The 22,450-nt window shown below is 29.9% G+C and overlaps 1 protein-coding gene across 1 annotated transcript; it reads left to right on the forward strand.

Annotated features, from left to right (window-relative positions):
* Window positions 1-3,470: 3,470 nt before the first annotated feature.
* LOC129963390 (protein artichoke-like) lies at window positions 3,471-16,469 on the forward strand. Its single transcript, XM_056077730.1, has 5 exons — window positions 3,471-3,663; window positions 8,773-9,199; window positions 11,459-11,794; window positions 13,543-13,691; window positions 16,176-16,469. The coding sequence occupies exons 2-5, from the start codon at window positions 8,799-8,801 to the stop codon at window positions 16,370-16,372; spliced, it is 1,083 nt and encodes a 360-aa protein (XP_055933705.1). The 5' UTR covers window positions 3,471-3,663; window positions 8,773-8,798; the 3' UTR covers window positions 16,373-16,469.
* The last annotated feature ends 5,981 nt before the right edge of the window (window positions 16,470-22,450 follow it).

A 22,450-nucleotide genomic window follows, 5' to 3' on the forward strand; every position in this document is an offset into this window, starting at 1 on the left:
GCAAATATATTTATCTGAAATGTCTCACACCGTAGTCCGGTTAACCGAGACTGAACTATATAAAACTTTTACAACTTTAAATATTTACTTTTACTATTCTTATTTAAAACTAGTTTTATTTTAGGTAGCAATATATTACTTTAAACAAAATTTGATCCGTGTCTATCCACAGAATGGGTTTCTGAATTATTATATAACAAAAAATATTGTTCACTTATGGTAATTTAGTCCTTTAGATTCTTCTGTTGTATTACCAGAATGTGAGTGGGAGAAGTTGAAAAATCTTTTTGCTTTTTCTGACAATAATCAATGACTGAATTAATCTGACTTTAATCAATTACGTATCTATAAAAAACATTCAATATTAAAACAAAATTTACGAGTTATAACACAAGCTAGATCTTTCTTAAAAAATTAAATTTAATATAATGACATTAAAAAATTACAAAACATTAAAAAAAGATAAACATACATATTTAATTAAAGGTACCTAATTAATCATGTGCTTTGGCTCAATTTTTAAATCAAATGTGAATTTGATACAAAAAAAATCTATTAGAAGTTAAACAAGAAATATGGATGATGATTGGTAAAATTGTTTGCTATTTCTTGCATAAGAGTGGCACGTAAAAGTTACTTTACATTCTAACCATTATTTGTCAATCCTGAAGCTACTGAAAAAATAGTTCCATTTTGTACTGGATATACCGCAGTGATCTGCTTTATTAAAAATAAAAATGAATGTGCCTGTTGGGGCTCTACAAGTCTGAGTGTTTGATCTACAATTACCAAATTTGAAAGATTAATATCTTGGACGTCTCGAATGGGCATCTAGGAGCGATTTTATTTTAGTTTTTACTTAGAATTTTGATTATTAAAAATTAAGCTGAACTTTGGCGTTTTTACGATATAACTTCCGAAAATATCACTGCACAAAACTGAAATTTGTGCCATTTTAAAATATAAAAAAAAATTCTTTTTAATAATACAAATTTAATAACCGTAGGAATTTTTGTTGAATTTTGTATATTATATATATATATATATTGAAAAAAAAATATTATATATATATATATATATATATATATATATATATATATATATATATATATATATATATATATATATATATATATATATATATATATATATATATATATATATATATATATATATATATATATATATATATATATATATATATATTGTCTATTTTCCAATAATAGAATAAATACATTGTTCCCTGAAGTTCAAACCGTTTTCATTGTTTCATCAACTGCTTGATAGCGATATTTTTTTCCCGTTGTATAAAACAAACAAACATAACATACAATAAAACAACAAACATAACAAACATAACATGACATCATGGATGCATGACACGATTAGGATGGTTGATATATGCATTTAATAAAACAGGTCTTTTTAAAGCTAATACTGTTTTAATTGATGTATTGATGTCACAATTTGATGCTTCAAAATATTTTTTTTGAAAGAATCCCGAACATCAGTAAACACCAAAATTCCCTAAGAACTAGTTGGTATTAGACAATGAAAGATAGTAATTAATAAATAAGTTTTTATTAACTTAATTTTAAGTGATATTGAATTAATTCTAATTTTATTTAATGTTTAATTAATTCTAATTTTAAATAATTTTATTTAATTAATTTTTAGTCAATTTATAATAATTAACATCAACTGTTCTTCTCATACCACAAATGTACAATACGAAATTTATAGAAGTACAAAAACAACTCAAATCAAAACTTAAAAGGCAATGAAAAACAAAAGAAAAAATGAAGATAAATGAGCAATATAAAACAAAATATAAATACATAAGTATATATACAAGAAATATAAAAACACACTAACATCAACAAGCGAATAAAGTTTTGAAATTAACATTTCAAAAAAAAGTAAAATGGATATAAAGTTGAAAAAAAATCTTAAAATAAAAAGAAAGGAATTATACAAAAGACTTACGAGCTAAAAAATTATAAAAGGAGAAAGAATAAATTTAAAACAAGAGGGGGGAGGGAGGAAAAGAAAAAAAATTGATAATAATATTAAGCAAAACAATTTTAAAAATGGTTTATAAATTCTAGACTGTAATATAGAAGTAACGCTTTTTATATTTACAAGTGAGTGTAAATTCTGCAAAAAATAAAAGAGTATTTTGTGTTAAATAATAAAATTTGTGCTACTACAATCCTTTATTAAAATGCCAACTTTTCGTTAAAGAGTTTTTTTTTTTTTTTTTTTTTTGCAAAATCCTGCACTGTTTCACATTTTGAATAAATGACATTTGGTATGTAATTTTTGCACCCCAATAATAGAACTGTTTCAAATTTTGGATCCACTTGGTCAAAGGGACGAGTTTCCAAAAGTATTTTTATTATATGCCGAATCTAAAGAAAAGTGCTGAAGAACACATGCATTTAGGTTTGCTATGTGTTATAGAAATCAAATAAATTGATTTCACTCAGAAGCATTATTTAGTTTATTAAATTTTAAGGTACATGTATATTAACCACATGCCAGTGATTAATCGCCAAAGATGCATGCTCTTCATAATAGGCTCTTCCGTAACTAATTTTCGCCAACGGCATACTGTTAATATTAAAGTTCGCCAATGGCAGGCGATTAACTCTCGAGTACCTATCTTAAGCAGCACTTAAAACTCTTTGAAACTTTCTGGAATACTTCAATAACGGTCTTAACCCTCTTCCTCCACATAAAACAGTGGATCTTGTATAAGACAGCGAAATCTTGTATGGCAATTATAAACGAAAGAATATCGATCTTTGGCGAGAATTTAGCATTTTTACTGAATGTATCATGAAAATATTTATATTAGACATCTTTCTTCCGGGCCGATTGACTCCGAACTTTAATACAAAGGTACGGTTGCTGTCGGAAGTTAACATACCGAGTTTTATATATTTAAGTTATTGCATTTATGAGCGTTTGCATGCACTAGAAAGTACAGACCGACGGATGGTCAAATGATAGACGAATTTGTTTCAGATTTTGATAAGTATCTCTATTTTAGATAATAAACATGAATACTAAATTTTATTTACGTAGCTTTTTGCCTTTTTTTAAATCGAATTTAACTGTAGTTGAACAATTCTACAGCTTTAAAGTTATCGATATATTTTTTTTTATTTATGTCTAAAATCATTTAAGTGAATTGTTTTTCTGGGAAAATGCTGCGATGATAAGAGGTATTTTTTTATGAACAATAACTGACCGAAACCGAAACACTGATACACTTATCAGTACGCATTGGCAAAGGTTGTGAATTTTTTGCAGAGAATTAAACTTTCCAGTGAATTATCTGACTGCTATCTAAACCCTCAAAACGAAAGAAATTCGATAACATTTTGTATTGCGAACGAGATTACTCATAACTGAATCTTCTTAAACTTATTCTGATAAAGAAAAAAAGATTTCTTTGAATTGTTTGTCACATTTGGCTTCAAACGCTGTTTACTTATTTGAGATTACTGATTAGAAATAAGTATTTAAAGAAACATTATATTAAGTTCGATGATATTCTACGTAAGAACAGCTGTATGCTAAATTTTGAACGAATTATTTTTCGTGAACAAATTTTAACTGAAAAACCTCAACTATACACATCTTTATCTTCTGCCGGTAAGTAAAATAATATTCTAAGCTCTGTTATTTTTTGTATACATTCACAACAAACAGTGTTAATTCTATATCTAATCCTTTGGTTTAATTGGGTTTAAAAATTTCTAATTTTGGTGTGAAGGTCATAAAAAAATATTTATCTAGTTTGTTGCATTTGCAAGCCATCGCTTTTGCATACGTACAAATAGGCAGGAAAACACATTTGACTTTTTGCATGTCTGAATAATGGAGCTTTATCCGCATATGCAGGGTAAATAAGCAAATAAATAAGGGAGTTTGATCCACCTAGTAGATAAATATGTAAATAATAGAGCTTGATCCGGGTAGTAGATAAATAAACAAATAATGTAGCTTGATCCATCTAGTAGAAAAACAAATAAATAATGGAGCTTGATTCGCCTAACAGATAAATAAATAAATAATGGAGCTTGATCCATCTAGTAGATAAATATGTAAATAATGGAGCTTGATCCGGATAGTAGATAAATAAACAAATAATGGAGCTTGATCCATCTAGTAGATAAATATGTAAATAATGGAGCTTGACCCATCTAGTAGATAAATATGTAAATAATGGAGCTTGATCCGGATAGTAGATAAATAAACAATTAATAGAGCTTGATCCGAATAGTAGATCAATAAGTAAATAATGGAACTTGATCCACCTACTAGATAAATAAATAAATAATGGAGCTTGATCCGAATAATAGATAAATAAACAAATAATGGAGTTTGATCCGCCTAGTAGATAAATATGTAAATAATGGAGTTTGATCCGGACAGTAGATAAATAAACAAATAATGGAGCTTGATACATCTAGTAGATAAACAAATAAATAATGAAGCTTGATCCGCCTAATAGATAAATAAATAAATAATGGAACTTGATCCACCTAGTATATAAATATGTAAGTAATGGAGCTTGATCCGGATAGTAGATAAATAAACAAATAATGGAGTTTGATCCGGATAGTAGATAAATAAACAAATAATGGTGTTTGATCCGGATAGTAGATAAATAAACAAATAATGGAGTTTGATCCGGATAGTAGATAAATAAACAAATAATGGTGTTTGATCCGGATAGTAGATAAATAAACAAATAATGCAGCTTGATCCATCTAGTAGATAAATATGTAAATAATGGAGCTTGATCCGGATAGTAGATAAATAAACAAATAATGGAGCTTGATCCATCTAGTAGATAAATATGTAAATAATGGAGCTTGACCCATCTAGTAGATAAATATGTAAATAATGGAGCTTGATCCGGATAGTAGATAAATAAACAAATAATGGAGTTTGATCCGCCTAGTATATAAATATGTAAATAACGGAGCTTGATCCGGATAGTAGATAAATAAACAAATAATGGAGCTTGATAAAATCCAGAGCAGATTTCTGGTCTAGTAGATAAATGAATAAATAATAGAGCTGGGTCCGCCAAGTAGATAATTAAATAAATAAATCCGGAGCAGATTTCTGACTAGGCCACTGCCTAGGCCCGCTATGTAGGGAGACAGCAGAAAACAATCAAGAAATGAATTGATCAATCAATTGAAATGAACGTTATGGATCTAGTAGATAATTATACAATTTTGTAAAAAACATTTTCTATAAATTATAAAATATTAGAATAATGTTAACACCTTGTGAAATATTTCCGTTCACTTTATCATAACAGTTTTATAAACACAGATGGTCTGCATGAATAATATTGTTGACAAAAATGAATGTAAAGCAGTTAAGAAGTATCTCTATCTATGATTCTACCAATAAGAAAGCGATTTTTTTAAATGTTTAATTAGAATTTTAATTAATTACAAATTAAGTTGAATTTTGGGATCTTCTCATGATAATTACTGAAAAAAAAATTGAACAAAAATGTTTCATATACTGTTTCAAAATTCGCAAAATTATCTTTTTAATAATGCCAATTTAACAATGGTACAAAATTTTCCTCATTTTCAGCAATTTTTTTAAAAATATTTTTGCCTGATTTCCAGCAATTTTTTTAAAAATATTTTTGCCTGATTTCCAAATATAGATTTCATTATTGTCCAGAAATGTAAACCCTTTTAATGTTTCATTACATATTTAATCGGTGCTTTTCTTTCATTGTTGGAAGTTAAAGAAGAAGGATTTTGTTTAATAATTGTGTTCTGTTCGTTTCGCTGGATTGCCACTTTTAGCCGATTTTACCTCTCTAAGGGGTGAGAAGCGGAAAGATGAACGCATTTCCGTAATTTGTCATTCTTTGACCTTGATGTTCGCCCCATTAGATAGTTTTTTTTCCAAGCGTATGGAAATGTTGTGCCGTTTCTAACCGTGCTCCTTAATTTTTACTCAAAATTGCATATTGATGGCTTATAAAGACTAGTTCAAGTGAAAAAAAAAAAGCTTTCAGAAATGACACGAAAAATATTTTGTATAATATCATTAAATGTGACCGAAATTACCAACCGATGTTAATCTCAAAATGTTATCAAAAAATTCAATAACAAGTGGGAAAAAATGTTTTAAAATTAATATATATATATATATATATATATATATATATAATATATATATATATATATATATATATATATATATATATATATATATATATATATATATATATATATATATATATATATATATATATATATATATATATATATATATATAATTATTTTGCAAAAAATGAATTATCAAGTTTAAAAAACACAAATATTCCATTTATTAATCATAATTTGATGCTTAAGCCCTTTGCTCTGAATAAAAATTTCTTTAAAGTATGTTATTGTGAGTTAGTATTTTGACAATATTACGATTCATTCGCAGTTTTTACCCCTCCTAAATCCGCGTATAATCAGAGTTCTCATTACCGTTAAATATAAACATCTCCTCCTTTCATCTTTCCCTCCCATCCCTATTTTGGCTAAATAAACTAATCCTGACGCATGCGCAAGAGCACGAAGAGTTTTCGAATCCTAAAGGAACAGTAATTTACAAAACGAATAAAAAGCCAATTTACATTACCGCGAAAGTTAAAAAAGATGAATTGGACAGTAGCGTTTATAATAGCTCTATGACGTCATTGGACTGATCTCCATTAGGAATGTTCATACACACAATAAACAGAAAATATGTAAGATTATTTAAATCGCACGGCTATCATGTTTGATAGTTTGACGGAATCATGAACATGGAGTTTAATAGAAATTAAATATAATCAATATCCTCGCCGAACAACTGGTTTCCAAAGGCGACTAGTAACAAAATGAAAAAAAAAAAAAAAAAAAAAAAAAAAAAAAACCTTTAAAAGCATGCTTTATACCAAAATTTGCTTATTCCGCTAATAATGGAAATATAGGTCGAAAAGATAAGGAAAAAAAAAAACTTCTTTCTTTACTTTCTTTAATGGAAAATAAACCACTAAAACACTATTAAAGCAATGAAACGGTTTGAAGGTCACTCAAACAATGAAAATGTTGTTTTAAAACGTACTTAAAAATGTCTTGAAAAGCCATTTAAATTTAGATTAATGAATTTTACAGTAATTAAATTAATATTTTTAAAAAGATAATTTTAGAACGTTAAAATTGTGTAACATTTATTTCTGTCAATAAATATTTTCCGAAGTTGTTGTGAAAAATCTCTAAAGTTTCGATAACATTTTTTAATTTTAATTAATTGAAATTTCGTGAAAAAATCATTCCGAGTTACGCATTTCCACGCTTCAAGGTATATATGTGCCTAATTTGTTAGCTAAAGGTTGAATAACTTTGGCCTGTAGAGCGGCAATTCAAACACACATTTTACTTTGTTATTTTAAAAAGATTTTTCTTGCAATAACATGAACACAAAAGTGTCTTTGAATGTCATGCATGACGTGTGTTCGTATTTATTAAAAAATGAAAGTTTTAGTTACTCTGTAAAATATACTAAAATATTTTAATTTATTAAAAATAAAGGAAAATATACAGAAATAAAATTGGTATCACTTCAAAACTTTTTTTTTAAAGTTGTTTAAAATGGTGTTTACATTGTAATACACTCCGAAATTATTGGGAGGGGATATGAAAATTTGATTTGATTTTTAATTAAACATTCAAAATTTTGATTTTTTTTTTTAACATTTGCCACCGAAAAAGTATGTACCAAATTTAGAAGCTTTAGATCAATTGCTAACATTTTGAACATATAGTAAAGTTTTGACCGTCCCTGCTATGACGAGTTCCCGCGTTTTCCGACGGCCCAGGTTGACCGTTCTGTTAATTTATCATTTCATGTAGATGTGGCCAACTGCCTGACGGCATAAATAAAAGCCAAGCGCCATAATCCAGGCTATAGTTTTAACTACATAAATTTATATTATGTACATGGTTTCATTGTTGTGGAATTTGGTAATTGATAATTTAAGAAATATTTTCTTAACCATCAACAAACACAAGCCAACTGGACATGGCCACGACCTCCGTAACGATTACGTCGTGACATGGCGTCCTCTCCTGTCCCTCCTAGCTTCTTTACACCCCGTAACTGTCTTTTCCCTCCGGTCAATGCTCCCTGGGGGCGACCTTGGAACTCGGGATGCAAAATATGGCAGAATATCGCCCTGTGGAGTGAGAGAACCATGGCCGTTCCTTACTCATATTTAAGTCACACATATCGCACCTTGCAATTTTAGAGAATACGCCAGCCTTTATCATTACTATGCACTATGATAAAATATGCAGTATCAGCATTATCATATTAAAATTAGGATCCCCCCTCTTCCACACGCTAGTCTTCTATTCTTATTTCACAACAGCTAGTTATGATAATTAATTAAAGAATTGTTTTAAATTAATGTTTGATCAAAAATTCAAAATTTTGAAAAACTTCTTTCTTTTTAAGCATCTACTACCAAAAAAAAATGTACCAATTTTAGTAACTCTAAATGAGTTGGTAACATTTTAAATAGATTGAAGTCACATATATCGTCAGACATTTCTAAGTACTACGCTAGCCTATCGACATTATCTTGTTAAAATTAACATCCCCCTCTCCCACACACTATACTTCTATTCTTATTTCAAAACAGCAAGTTAGGTAATTAATTACAGAATTGCTGTTTTTCAGGAGTTTTGTTATAGTATCGTCCAAGAATGTTTTTGAATATTTTTATCATTCTCATTATTGAAATCACATCTTCTTTTGGTGGCTCCCCCTGCATTCCGAGAAATCTAATTTATCCTTGCATATGCACAAACGTTCCAGTGGTGAGGAAACAAGTTTCCACGGTAGTGACCTGCCATAGTCTCCGAAACTCAGATGAACTCGCCCAAATCTTTAATTCACTCAGAACCATAGAAATCGATAAATTTCTTCTGTATGACTCCTTCTGGGAAGCTCATTTGATGGGAGACGCTGGAGATAGCAAAAAGATTCTACCTGGAAACTGGATAAAGTTACTGAAAATTAAAGAAATGGAAATTGTTGACACCCCTTTATCAAGCAAGTTCGCCTGTGGAAAATCTACCATTTGCAAAAATACAATAACAAAAAGGTAAGAATCTATCTATCTATTCTATCCTATATATATATGTAAGCATTATTTTATGTAAAGCAGAATGCAGTTTTGAAGACAGTGAAGATACTTTTTACATTTTTAAATTCTTTTTAATCCATCGGAAAAGCATAATTATTTACAAGCAAAGACGCGGTGTTATATAACCTGAGATTTTGATAGGGAAAATATTTCTTCATAGTGCTAATATATTAAAAAGATTCTGATGGGGATTTCCGACTCATGTCAATCACAAGTAAGGAAACACAGGCATCTTTTAAAAAAGAATGTGCTTACTGGACATTTTCTTATCCCTTCAAGCAGACCGTGAGAATGTGTAGGTGTTTAGCAGAGTCAGCAATTTTACATAGCTACGCTTGAATTAATTAAGTAAAGAAAGTGGAATTGGATTACGAAATAAGAGAATATTTTTAGAATGAAGTTACTATGGGCTAAATTAAGAGAAAATCTTGGAAATTTATTAAATTGAAATTAAGAGTTTAAAATATCATTACATATATATATATATATATAAAGCTAATGCACGTGGCACAAAAATGGAACTTATTATTAATTGTCGAATGGCGACAGTTAAAATATAAACAAAACATGATACGAATTTCAAACTGCTTTATTCATTGAACATATTTACAGATGTACTGAATCAAACGCTTCGTTGGTGAACCGGAGTTTAACCCCCTTCTTCGCCAAGTTGCAATAACGCGCCAAAGCTGACAACCTCCGTTTTCTCTAGACTGGCAAGCCTATTATTTTTCACCTTTATTATGCGCTATGATTGGGCATCTGCTCCCTCGCTTTTGAACATTTCGCAAAACACGGCGCAAGACCGTTGTTGGCAAGTTGGCGATTTTTGAAAATAGCGCCAAGCAGAGGGTTAAATTCCGGTCGTACCGGACTTTCAGTCACGAGAAAGAAGATATAAAAGAAACAAAGAAATAGGATTCAAGCAAAAGTTCAATCAAGCGAAAAGTAGGCTTAACCATTGCCAGATAAGTAACCGTGGTAAAACTTAAAGATTAATGTACGGTTTCTCGCCAAGCACGTCAGAATCGTGCCAATCGTCCGAAAACTTTCAAAAAGGTTTGCAGTGCTGGGTTTATACCAGAAGTGTTAACAAACGGTTTTTAAAGTTGCGATAAAAAGTGTTAGAAATATATTTGGTGAGAAATCGCTCCAAAATGCTTCAATCTTGAGCTGTATATTAAACTTGAGAAGAACGTATATTATTAAGAAAAACGTGTCTAAAGCTGAAACTCGACTTGATTCTATTAACCGCATGCCAGGAATTAATCGCCGAGGATAACACGATAGACTCAGTAAAAATCTTAAATTCGCGCCATAAGTTAATATCTCTTAAATATTGTACGCCAGTGCCATACAAGGCGTTCTCTGGTATGACAGGCTTATTAAAGAGTGTGCTAGAAAGTTTTAACGAGGCCACTTCTGCTGGTTTCCTTTGTTTTCCCTTTTAGATTTTTTTTTTCTTAAAATTCTCTCTTTACCTTCATGTTTTAATTTCTTATTAATTATTGAACATGCACTTTTTCCATTGATTCTTTATCAAGCGAATAAGTTAGGGATTTTTTTAAAAATATTTTTATTATTTTCTTTTTTTTATTTATTGAGTGAGCTCTTGTTACACTCTTTCAGAGTTGAATCTTTAGAGAAAATGTGATCTTTGATGACATAATACGATTTAAATATATCATGTATAATTTGACATATTTAAAACGAAAAGTCCAATTAAGTTAATGAAACACATAAAGATAAGTTTTTCAAGCTGTGGAAAGTTGCAAATTTACTTACTTACCTCAACGCAAAGATTTGGATATTTCTTTTTTATTCATAAGAAGCATTGCGATATGTAAAAATACTAATAAGTTTTTTTTTTTAAACTTAATACATAGACAAGTATAAATAAGCTGAAACATGAAAAAGTAAAATAATAAAAATATATTTCTAAAAATCAACTAACTTATCTTTAACCAAAACTTGCGAAATATTTTTTTATCCGTTTATTTGCTAAAACGGATCACGTGTTCAGAACTTCTCATTATACTCTCGTCTTTTAGAAATTGTTAGAATTATTATTTTAGTTTGAAATAAGAATAGTTGTATGTATTATTTTTAGGTATATTACTTTCTTGAATTAATTAGAATTAAACGAAGTTTATTTTTTTAGCTTTGTTGTTAAAATATTAGATGCATAACAATACCTGTTATTTTTTTTCTTTTTAGATTAACGGCTGTAAACAGCACTTCCTTTGAGGAGGCTGATAGCTTATGCCCCACTGGAAAAGGCGATTTCTATCCATGGACCAATTGCATGCACAATTTAACATATTTTCATTTCAGTCACGGAAAACTCACTTCCTTTGACAAACTTTTCCTGCTTCCAATGGAGAACTTAATTGAATTAAACCTAACTCACAACAGGATCACAAAGATCGAGCCAGCCGCCATGAAAAATCTTCCAAATCTCTCAATCTTGGATCTCTCGCACAATGTTATAGAACACTTAGATGGAGTGTTCGGAAAAGAAATAAGGATGAATTTAGTTTTCTTGGATGTAAGGTAAGTTAGTTCGAAAATAGATTTTTTTATTTCTTTTTTTGTTAAGCAGGAAAGTAATTTTTCACCTCATTAGCTTCAAACTGTATTATCTTTAAGAAGACCAATGAAATAAGAGAGCAGCATAACAAAATAATTGTTTTATTTACAATCATGCATATTTACAAAGAACAACTTGTTCTCATCTAGGTTAATATTATTTGCAAAAATTAAATGATAGTTCAATCACGAAATAGTTCCTTAATCAAATCGGGGAATAAGTCACCAACAAACCGCTAACAGACAGTTAGCTCTATACGGTTATTCCAGGGCCGCTCCAAAAATCCGCCGATCTTTATCGGGTGGACTCTAAAACAGAAGCCCGAATCGCACGGAGCTTCTCAAAAAATCAGGAACAACTTTTCCGCACTCCGAAGTATCTCTTCAGCCTCTCCTTCGAGGACCTTTTTTCCTTTTTCTCTGGGAAAAAAAACAAACCAAATTTTATTTTTATCAGAGTACCGCCTCCGGTTTTCTACTGGTCAACTTAAGTTCTCTATCATCCAATAGCTGCTCAAAAACGCTTCCTCAATAGTCTAAACCCGAACAAGAGAGTGTCTGTTAAGAAACTATCTTTGGGGTCGACAACCTCTTGAGCATATATCAATTACAATCAATTCGCAGTTAACGCCGGCTGAAGTGCTCCTGGGTTTGACATTTAACGACAATGTTTGCTAGCAATTAATCGGTTCTTGATGACTTGAGGAGTCTCTTCATAAAGGAAAAAAAGTTTAGCATCTGGATGTTTCGACGTTCCTTTTCCTTGAAGTCATGATTGATCTATTTGAAACGACGGACTACACATCTGTTTTCCCACACCTGGACATAGTAACAATTGACCAGACACAATGATTCTACTAGTGAAAAGGATCCACATCTATAGGTCCGTATGTGCTTAATTATGTGTGGGAAAGCGAGAGACGTAATATCTGGTCTGGATGCTCTTAACCTTGTGAAGGAAAAGAGGAAATGTTGCAAAAACTGAAATAGAATTGCGAAAAATGGAACACAGATTCGAGTTGTGGCAATTCCAGAGCATAATATTTTACAATTAAAAAAAAGAATACTTACTTTTAATTTCAATTAATTCTTGTCGCGAATGAAATAAAAATAACTAAGATTATCCTGAAAATACTATAAAGTTATCTCTAGGCCCTGGTGTCCCCTATAGTTGCGAGATCTTATGCAGTTGTCAATTTTGCATATATTCCCACCACTTTTCGACGATTCTACCTCGCTGAGAGATGAGACGCGGAAGGATGAGCACATTTCCGGTATTCTTTGACCTTGATTTTCTCCCTGTTAGATACTTTTTCGTTCAATTATATGCGAATATCTAATTGTTTCTGTCTGTATTATTTTATTTTAACTCTGTCTTCGAATAATCCGAGTTCATCTTATTGTTAAATGTAAACATCGCCTCCTTTCATCTTTCCTCTCGCTCTATTAAACCCAACTTAACGCATACGCAAAAGCGCGGAGGGTTTTAGAATCCTTTGGCAAATAATACTTGATAATCTTGTCTTGATTAATACTAGCACCAAAAAATATCAACTTTATTAATCTATGGTTAAAATATAAATGATTGTAAAAATTCTAAAATTTTTTGTTTGCACGTTTGCATTATAAAATTTAATGAATGTAATAACAATTTTTTTTTATTTTTATTTTTAAAAAGCATGTTTATTATTTCATTTTTCTTCTGTCATTAGCTGGAATTTTATCAAGACTATCGGAGACAAATTTTTTCCATCTTTGCCACGTTTGAAACATTTCAAGGCAGAATACAATAAGATAATGTACTTACAAAAAGAAGATTGGATAAATGTTCCAAATACTTTGAAAATTATCAACCTCAAAAGTAAGTATCGATATTTAAAATCTTATTTTTTTAAATGTAATTTAATTTTATTTGTTGCTTTTATTTGCTAATTTAACTTTCTTGTTTGTAAACTGTACAATGAAAAATTTTAAGAAAAAATTATTTTTATGATTTTGACAATATTGTCACAAACCTGTAAATCTGCTTCCCAGCACGGTTAATTGAATCACTGGAAAGACCGTTTTACGATCAGCTCTGTTGGATGCTAATCATGTATCGCGTCAGTGATTTCAGAGCTTGGCGACTAATTTAGTGACATTGGCGACAAAATAAATATTACAGAAAACTTCCAGAATCTTAGCAATTAAGCCAATAAGAATCGAGATACGAATTATTAGTTCAGAACCTTCTCTACCCGCCTCCCGAGTACTATAAAAAGCAGATAGTCGCAAGCTGTAGTCAGTCGTTTTAATTCTACTTTCAATCCAACAACAGTTACATTTTTTTTTGTCTATTTGTATATTTGAATACGATCGATAAAACACAAAACAAAAAAAATCAAATTCCTATTTCTTCTTTATAGAAGCATATCTTAATAACTCTGATAGTCCAAAAACAATAATAGTTTTTAAAAAAACGATATTTTAAGTCAAATGCTAGACTGTCTTCAGTGGTCAGTTATTCCTCCAATGATGAATTTTAATAGAAATAAATAATAATAAGAAGAAATAATAATAATAAATAAATAAATAATAATAATAAGAAATAATAATAATAAATAAATAAATAATAATAATAAGAAATAATAATGATAATAATATTAAGAAAAAGAATTTTAATAAGAATTTAGTTTTTTTTTTTTTCAACCAACTTTGATAAAGTTCATTTTCACAATATAAGAAAGTATAAATTTAAATTATATTTTCACAGTAAATGTGAAATATTCTGATTGTTGAATGTGAGCTATGTTGCACAATGGTGTAATAAGTTAAAGGGGAAAAAATTGGTGAAATCGGTCCAATTGTTAAGGTTTGATAACTCCTCCAAAGTTTTATTTTTCAATATCTTTCGTTAAATGCAGAGCAGTTGGGACCTTTGATGAAGTGTGTGTGTGTGTGTGTGTGTGTGTGTGTGTGTGTGTGTGTGTGTGTGTGTGTGTGTGTGTGTGTGTGTGTGTGTGTGTGTGTGTGTGTGTGTGTGTGTCCTGTAAGTTAGACTGTTTGATATACAGCTATCACGTTTGGAACATATACCTTGTGGAGTGGGAATGTGCTACCTCGAAGCTAGTTTCTAAAATTTTAATTAATTAAAAATGGAACTCAATTTTGGCATTTTCCCGCAATAACTTCCTAAAATATTACTTTACAAAATTGAATTCACACTGCTTCAAAACTTAAAAAACAATACCAATTAAAAAATCGATCGGAAATTTGCTGAATTTTGGTAATTTTTAAATATATTTTTTACCTAATTAACCAACAGCTGGGTTACATTGTTGCCCGGAAATTCAAACTGCTTTCGACATTTCATCAAATATGTAATCGCTTGAATTTTTCTTCCATTATTAAAAGCTGAAGAGGATTCTGCTTAACATTAGTGTAGTTTACAAGATGAATTAAAAATAAAAGTTACAATATCGCGAAATTCAGTAGATATTTACCAGATATACAGATACTTTCGTTTTTAGTAGAGCTATGATATTATGGAGCTATCCTTATTATAAAGGTTTAGAAATACAATAACAAGAATTTATGTGAGACAATTAAAATAACACGGTTTTACTGTTCGTTTCAGTATCCTACCACTTTACAACGATTCTATCTCACTGAGGGGTGAGACCCGTAAGGATGAGCGCATTTCCGGATTTCTTGGTCGTCCTTTGACCTTGATATCCACCTTACTAGATACTTTCTCTTTAAAAAATTTTTTTCACATGTATGTAAGTCCCGTGTCATTTCTGAGTAATCATTTTTTACTTTAATATTGTTAAATTTAAACATTTCCTCCTTTAACTTTCCTCTCATTCTTTTTTGACGAATTAAACCCATCCTAACACATGCTCAAAAACGCGGTGAGTTTCAGAATCTGTTAGCAAACAATAATCTTAGACAGTTTGGGAGAATCATGGATATGAAGTTATATCTAAACGATTAACTAGAAATTAAATATAACTAATAATCTCAGTGAACGTGTTGGTCGCCAGATACGATTAGTCTGAAATAAAAATTGGAGAAATCTGTACATTGATGGGGCCTGGGGAATAGTTTTGCTAATTGTTTTAAGCGTATGAATTAATTTGGAAGATTAATCTATTTCAAGATTAATATTTTCAAATTATCTAAAAAAATTTATCAGTGCAATAACTTTGAATAACAATGGATTTAAAAAAATAATTTCTGCTTCCTGCTGTTAACAGTTGATATTGTTTTTTATCATATTTATGAAATCGAAAATTTGAAAATTGTTGTGATACATAATTCCAGTATATCTTTCCAATTATACGATGCTATTATCTAATTTCAGATAATGAATTGCATTGTGGCTGCAACATACGATGGATCAAAGACAATTTTCCAAAAAATGCCGCACTCTCGGGCCTATGTGCTTCACCAAAAGAATATAAAAACAGCTTCTTGAGAGTAGCAATTAACGCATTGAACATAAAGTATGATGAAAATTGCAACCTGAAAAGGAACACTTCTACTACTGTTGCTTTTTAAAATACGTTGTTTTCAGTATTAAAAGCTTATTTTGTTTTTTCCTTTATCGACAGCAGAAGTATAAATGCTGAATAAATCTGTTGCATCGCGAACAATATTTTTTCCTGTTCTTGTTAATTTTACTATCCTTGTGATCTTGAAAATAGCACATGACCTTGAACCGAAATTTATTAATCATATTAAAAATATATTAAATTTTTCATTTTTTTATGCAAAAAAATTTTTTAAAGTGGAAACGGTTTCAAAACTAATATTTTTATGGAAAACAAATGTACATAAATTGATTTTTTAAAAATATATTTTAATCTCAAGGTCATGATGAAAAATGATTCACTATCAATGAGAATTATAAATATGTATTCAATAATTTTGAATTCAGAATTGAATTAATTCTGAAAACTCGTATTTTTTTCTATGACCTTGAAAAATTTTAAACGAATTTTTTTCAGTTTTGAAAATATTTTTTGATAGCTTATCGAAAATGTAATTGAATGATGGTGACCTTAAAAGTGTCACATGACCTTGAACTGAGATATTTAAAAATTAGTTTTTTTTTTCTTCCAAAATATTTAAATTTTCTATAAAACTATTCCTGTTTCTAAAAAATATTCTTGTTTTATAATTTGTCCTACTTCTAAAGTTATTGCTCAGTAATCGAAATTTCACTCTTTACTAAATGGAACGGAAATATTGATTACTGTGTATTTTATTTATTTCAATGAAATTTTTATTTCATACCGATCACCTTTCCACATATTAGTCACCGTCTACATAGTCACAAATTCTTTCACCAATATTTATCATTACTAAAAATTTCAATTCAATGTTTTGTATAGCTCGATTTGAAAGGTTTATTCAGATTTTTTTTAAAAAACTTCCAAAATTTTCACATTTGTATACTATTTTACAAGCCTTATATCGTTATGCAATGGTTTAGTAATAGCAACAAGGAAAATGAGTTTCATTTCAACAATGTATATTGATATCGGGGAAAAAAATACTCAGCAAAAAATTAGATATCACTAAAACTACATATTTTTTAAATTTTAAGATGTAAAATTCATTTTTGTCCCGAAAAAATTTCGTAAGTTATCACGGGAAAAAATGCCAAAATTATATTATGTGAGAACATGATGCTGTTTTGGTTTTGGGTGTTTTGAAGCCTCAAAATGCCCGGGCAGGAAATTGGCGATTTATCGCTTTTGAGGCATTAATTTTTGGCTTTTAGTTATTAGAAAATGATAATGTAGGTTGTCATATTTGGTAACTTATCGCTGACAAAAAGTTACAACTTGGAGCGAATGTCCACGATAAAGTTTTGGCGTTCAAACAATTTTCAGATGGGGGGGAGGGGACATCGTTTTCTAAATTTCGATGCATGCGTAATCTGATGTTTTAATGTTTAATGTGAATGTTTAAAACCGGTTGCAACTGGTTTTTCATGGAAAAAAAATTCTAGCCTCGAGAAAAAATTTTTTAGAACTCGATTGGTTTTGAGATGGTCAAAAACCATCCCTTTTCTAAATGGTGGTGATTGCGAAATATGAGTCACGTGAGAACATGATGTTTTTCTGTCGGACTCTAACCACGTGACTTAAAAAAATAATGTTCTCACATGATAACTTAAAATTTGCAATCGCAGATTTCAATTTTTTTTTAAATTTTTAAATCATAAAAAGTTTAATTAAAATTTCAAAAAATAAATTGTCTTTATATGCCCGTTTCCATTCTCCAAAGTACACATCGTCTGGGAGCTAGACGTGATCTAATGACTAGTCTCTATAGACTAGATCAAATGATCTGATCTATAGAGTGCCAACACGCATGCACACACATTCATGTTTATTATTAGTAGAGATGCGAGATTGCAGTGAATTTGAAGAGAAATCGATTACGAGATTTCGTAATGATGAATTATGTTATAGATTAATGATAAAAAAAAGTATAAAATTTTTAAAATAAGAAAATCTTTTATTAATGTAATATAAAATAGACATTTTTTAATCAAAAATATGGACATAAAAGCAAAATCGTAAGATATCTGAAACAATCCTACACAGAAATGAAGCTGTAATAAATATCATTAGGATGAAAATTCCCAGGAGTTTATTAAAACGGTAGTACATTATTAAGTGCAAATACCATTCTACTTCGGTTAAATTAGCGGTGTCGGCAACCCCGTTGCATTACGATTTTGCTTCGCCGTCCATGTTCAAAAATTATATTTTGTTTTTGAGTACATAAATAAAAGCATGTATTTTTCACACTTTTTCATTCTTACTTCAAACTTTTCACTATTTGTAGATGGGGTTTAAAATAGAACGAATTAACAAAGTTGCATTAATAAAGATTAAAGTGGAACATAAGGACATAAAAAAGTAGAAACAGAAATTTTATCTCATCCTCTTATTTAATGGAAAGAAATTATTATATTGACTGCAGAATTGAGTTTCTTTCACCAAAACTCTATAGCGAGTGCATATATGTTTTCATTAAAAGTGCCGGATTTGTCACCCTGGAACTGTCTCGCATTCCCCCCCCCCTAATTAAGGTGAGAACCTTTTGCTAAAAATTGCGAACCTTGGATAGAGCCGTAAATTACACGAGTACTCAGATTTTTATTTTCAGAGTCCTGCACGTAGGATACAATGATTCGTAGTATACGTTTTGAATACATTTTTTTTTGTGGTCGAATGACACTAAAATTTGACACAAAAAAAGCAATTTTAATAACAGGTAATTTTTCCGTTTGAGTTAGTGCGTTTTCATGCATGAGAATGCACATACCAAGTGAGAGAAGTTTTATTAATATCCAGTTTTAAAGCAACACTAGGGTTAGTTTGGGACGGGCCTCATAAATTTGAACTCTGGTCAATTGACGAGGACGACACCTGAGCTGGCAGCCCCTTCTCCAAACTTCCATACACCATAAATGCTGGAAGACATTTGGCACCGTTCACCAGACCCGCGTGCACGACAGTTATTTGGTGGACTCTGGCCTCGAACTTCAAACCCTCATATTCCGAAGCCGAGACTTTACCACCAGACTTCTGCGGCCCTAGCACCTACTGACAGGCCTTTATTCAAAATGTGTTATCTACACTTTAAATGCTAAAATTGTGCCATTATCGAATCACATGCGAAAAGAATTCAAAATGATTGATAAGATATAATAAAAACTTGTCTATAAAAATGCTGGTTAATGTTGCTAAATGACTCGTCAGGATTTTTTTTTCAGCAAAACCATTAGAAAATCTTTCTATAACAGGAAAGTAATAATTGCAAAAGTAGTAGCAAATTGATTGAAAATACGCTGAATAAAATTAATAAATCAATTCAAATATGATTTTAACTAAGATTCAGAATTTATTTTCATTAATTTTATAATATATGTAGCAGATAGAACCATTGGATCTAGAAAATGTAAAATAAACTGTTATAATATCCTACAAGCAGAATTGTGATAAAAACAAAGAAGAAAGATCCGATGAAACAGCCGGAACACATTCCTCCTATCAGACATGCTTATTATAAAAATTTACGACCGAATCAACATGATGGAATACAGTTGATGAAGAAGACAATTTATGTTGCTTGCTGTTTATTTATGTTGCTGAAGGATCAGTAACATAAATCACACTAATGATATCTTAAATGTAAAATCTTTAATAAAGAATATAAGTTTCGCATCAATATACCAGAGGGAGCAGTCTTCTCAAAGCTTTCTAGCTTACACTCTAATAAACTTGCTAACCAGAGGAGCCTTGCATGGCATTGGCATATAATAGTTACGAAATATTAATATTTGGCGTGAATTTAGCATTTTTACTGAATCTATCATGTTATCCTTGGCGAGATTTTTGCCGTTAATAGTAGCCGAAAATCGAATTTGTGCTTTAGACACGTTTTTCTCAATCGATTGAATACGGATAGACTACATACTAATTTTCTTTCATCTTTAAAACTTGATAGACTACATACTAATTTTCTTTCATCTTTAAAATTTGATAGACTACATACTAATTTTCTTTCATCTTTAAAACTTGATAGACTACATACTAATTTTCTTTCATCTTTAAAATTTGATAGACTACATACTAATTTTCTTTCATCTTTAAAACTTGATAGACTACATACTAATTTTCTTTCATCTTTAAAATTTGATAGACTACATACTAATTTTCTTTCATCTTTAAAACTTGATAGACTACATACTAATTTTCTTTCATCTTTAAAATTTGATAGACTACATACTAATTTTCTTTCATCTCTATACAAGCAGTTCTGTTACATAGTATAGATAAATTTATTTATTTTGTGTTTCTCGGAAACTGCTCTAACGATATGGTTCAAATTTTACATTTAGATAAGATTTTGATTTTTAACTTTATCTATACAGGTGTCTTTTCTGAAAGTAAGCAATTTTACACACAAAAAAAAAAAAAAACATTATAGCTGAATATTAGAATAAGTATTTTCAACTTCCGCTTCGAAGTGTGGGCAAAGCAGGATAGTGGTCAAAACAATACAAATGACGAGTATGTTGCGGCTTCTCGGTTAGAATCAAGCTTTCTGCTTTTCTTTTCTTTTCTTTTTTTTTATTTATGTATTTATATTTAACATTTTTGCTTTTTAAGTTTACCTATATAGTTGTCTTTCCTAGAAAAACGCGATTATACACAAAAAAACATATTTTTATAACTAACTATTAGAGTCTTTTTCTACCTGCTCACATGCTGACAAAATCCTATAAAGCCATCTCAGATCCGATTTCACAATGGGAGAGAAAACAGAGAGGAATTTCAAAATCTAAGAAATGAGATATAAATTGTAAAATGAATACTGTAATATAGCATATGGTTTCGAATAGCATGTTAAACTAAGTGCATTCATTATTATTTTTCTTTTAAATGACCATTTTATATGTAGGTAACATATGTAATCAGTATGTGATTAGTATCTAAATAATTTCTCTAAAAAACACGATTTAACCAAAAAAAAAATTACTGCCTAGCGAAGCAATTTCCAGACCCTAGAGGGGTCTAACTGACCCTCCCCCTTGTTCATTAACTCTGATTATAACGTGATATTTGTTCTTGCATACAATCATTAACTCAGTACATTCCAGTTGTACACAAGTATGAACACATGCATATAGATAACTTATTCTTTTTCAAAGTTTTTGTTGTACTTATGGAGTCACTGACTCTATGTTAACTGAAACTGCTTTTAATCTGAATAATGTAAGAAAGAATAAAGAAATACGCTTAAAATAATATTTCAAAATATTGTATTCTTCATTTTTATTTGTGAAATTCGTGTTATTTAATAACATCTAAACGAAGTAAATACTCATCAAAAGATTGTTTAGGTTTTTTAATAACAACTTTACAGCATTTAATATTATAACATTTAATACTTTTAGTATTTTTGGTAACTACGTGATTTCCAGAATGTATTGTGGTTCTAAATAAATTCCAATGCTGTTTACAAAAGAAAGAAAAAAAAAGAACAATGGAATCATTTTGACTCCATGTCTCTGGTCACGTGAGGGAATTCCCGTCTCCAGTTACGGGTTAAAAATTACTGCAGCTTTTGTCTTCACAGACAGATAAAAACCTAAAAATGTGTTTTTCGGATGCAGGAAAGTCTGAAACATATTCAAATTCAAAATTCGTCAGAATCTCGCGTTCGATTTTTTAAAAATTTTTGACGATTACAAATTTTTTTTTATATATACTTCTTAAGTAATGAAAAAGGAATAAATTCGAGACTAATCAGAGCTAATAAAGGAATAAATTCGATACTGAATCAGAGCTGCCTCTACTAATTCATACCGTCTTGTTCTTTTAGGTTGCTTTTTATAGTTGTTGTTGTTGTCTTCATCGTGAATTATGTTGTTTCCTTTGCATCATTTCTAATGTCGTGATTTCAAAACACGGCTTGCCAACCACGTTATAAATTACCGATTTATGCTGTTTTCAGCAATGGAGAAAATTGAAAGTGACAGATCGTAATTGGAGCACATTCCCCTACTTCTCCCTCCTCTTGCAGTCGAGCACCACTGTCCTCGAAATC

This window comes from Argiope bruennichi, chromosome 3 (genome assembly GCF_947563725.1).
Source record: "Argiope bruennichi chromosome 3, qqArgBrue1.1, whole genome shotgun sequence".
In the NCBI taxonomy this organism is placed as follows: domain Eukaryota; kingdom Metazoa; phylum Arthropoda; class Arachnida; order Araneae; family Araneidae; genus Argiope; species Argiope bruennichi.

Coding starts and splice junctions, on each gene's coding strand:
- LOC129963390 (XM_056077730.1), top strand. CDS start 8,799: ATGTTTTTGAATATTTTTATCATTCTCATTATTGAAATCACATCTTCT. Junction 9,200..11,458: donor AAAAATACAATAACAAAAAG/GTAAGAATCTAT, acceptor TTTTCTTTTTAG/ATTAACGGCTGTAAACAGCA. Junction 13,692..16,175: donor GAAAATTATCAACCTCAAAA/GTAAGTATCGAT, acceptor ATCTAATTTCAG/ATAATGAATTGCATTGTGGC.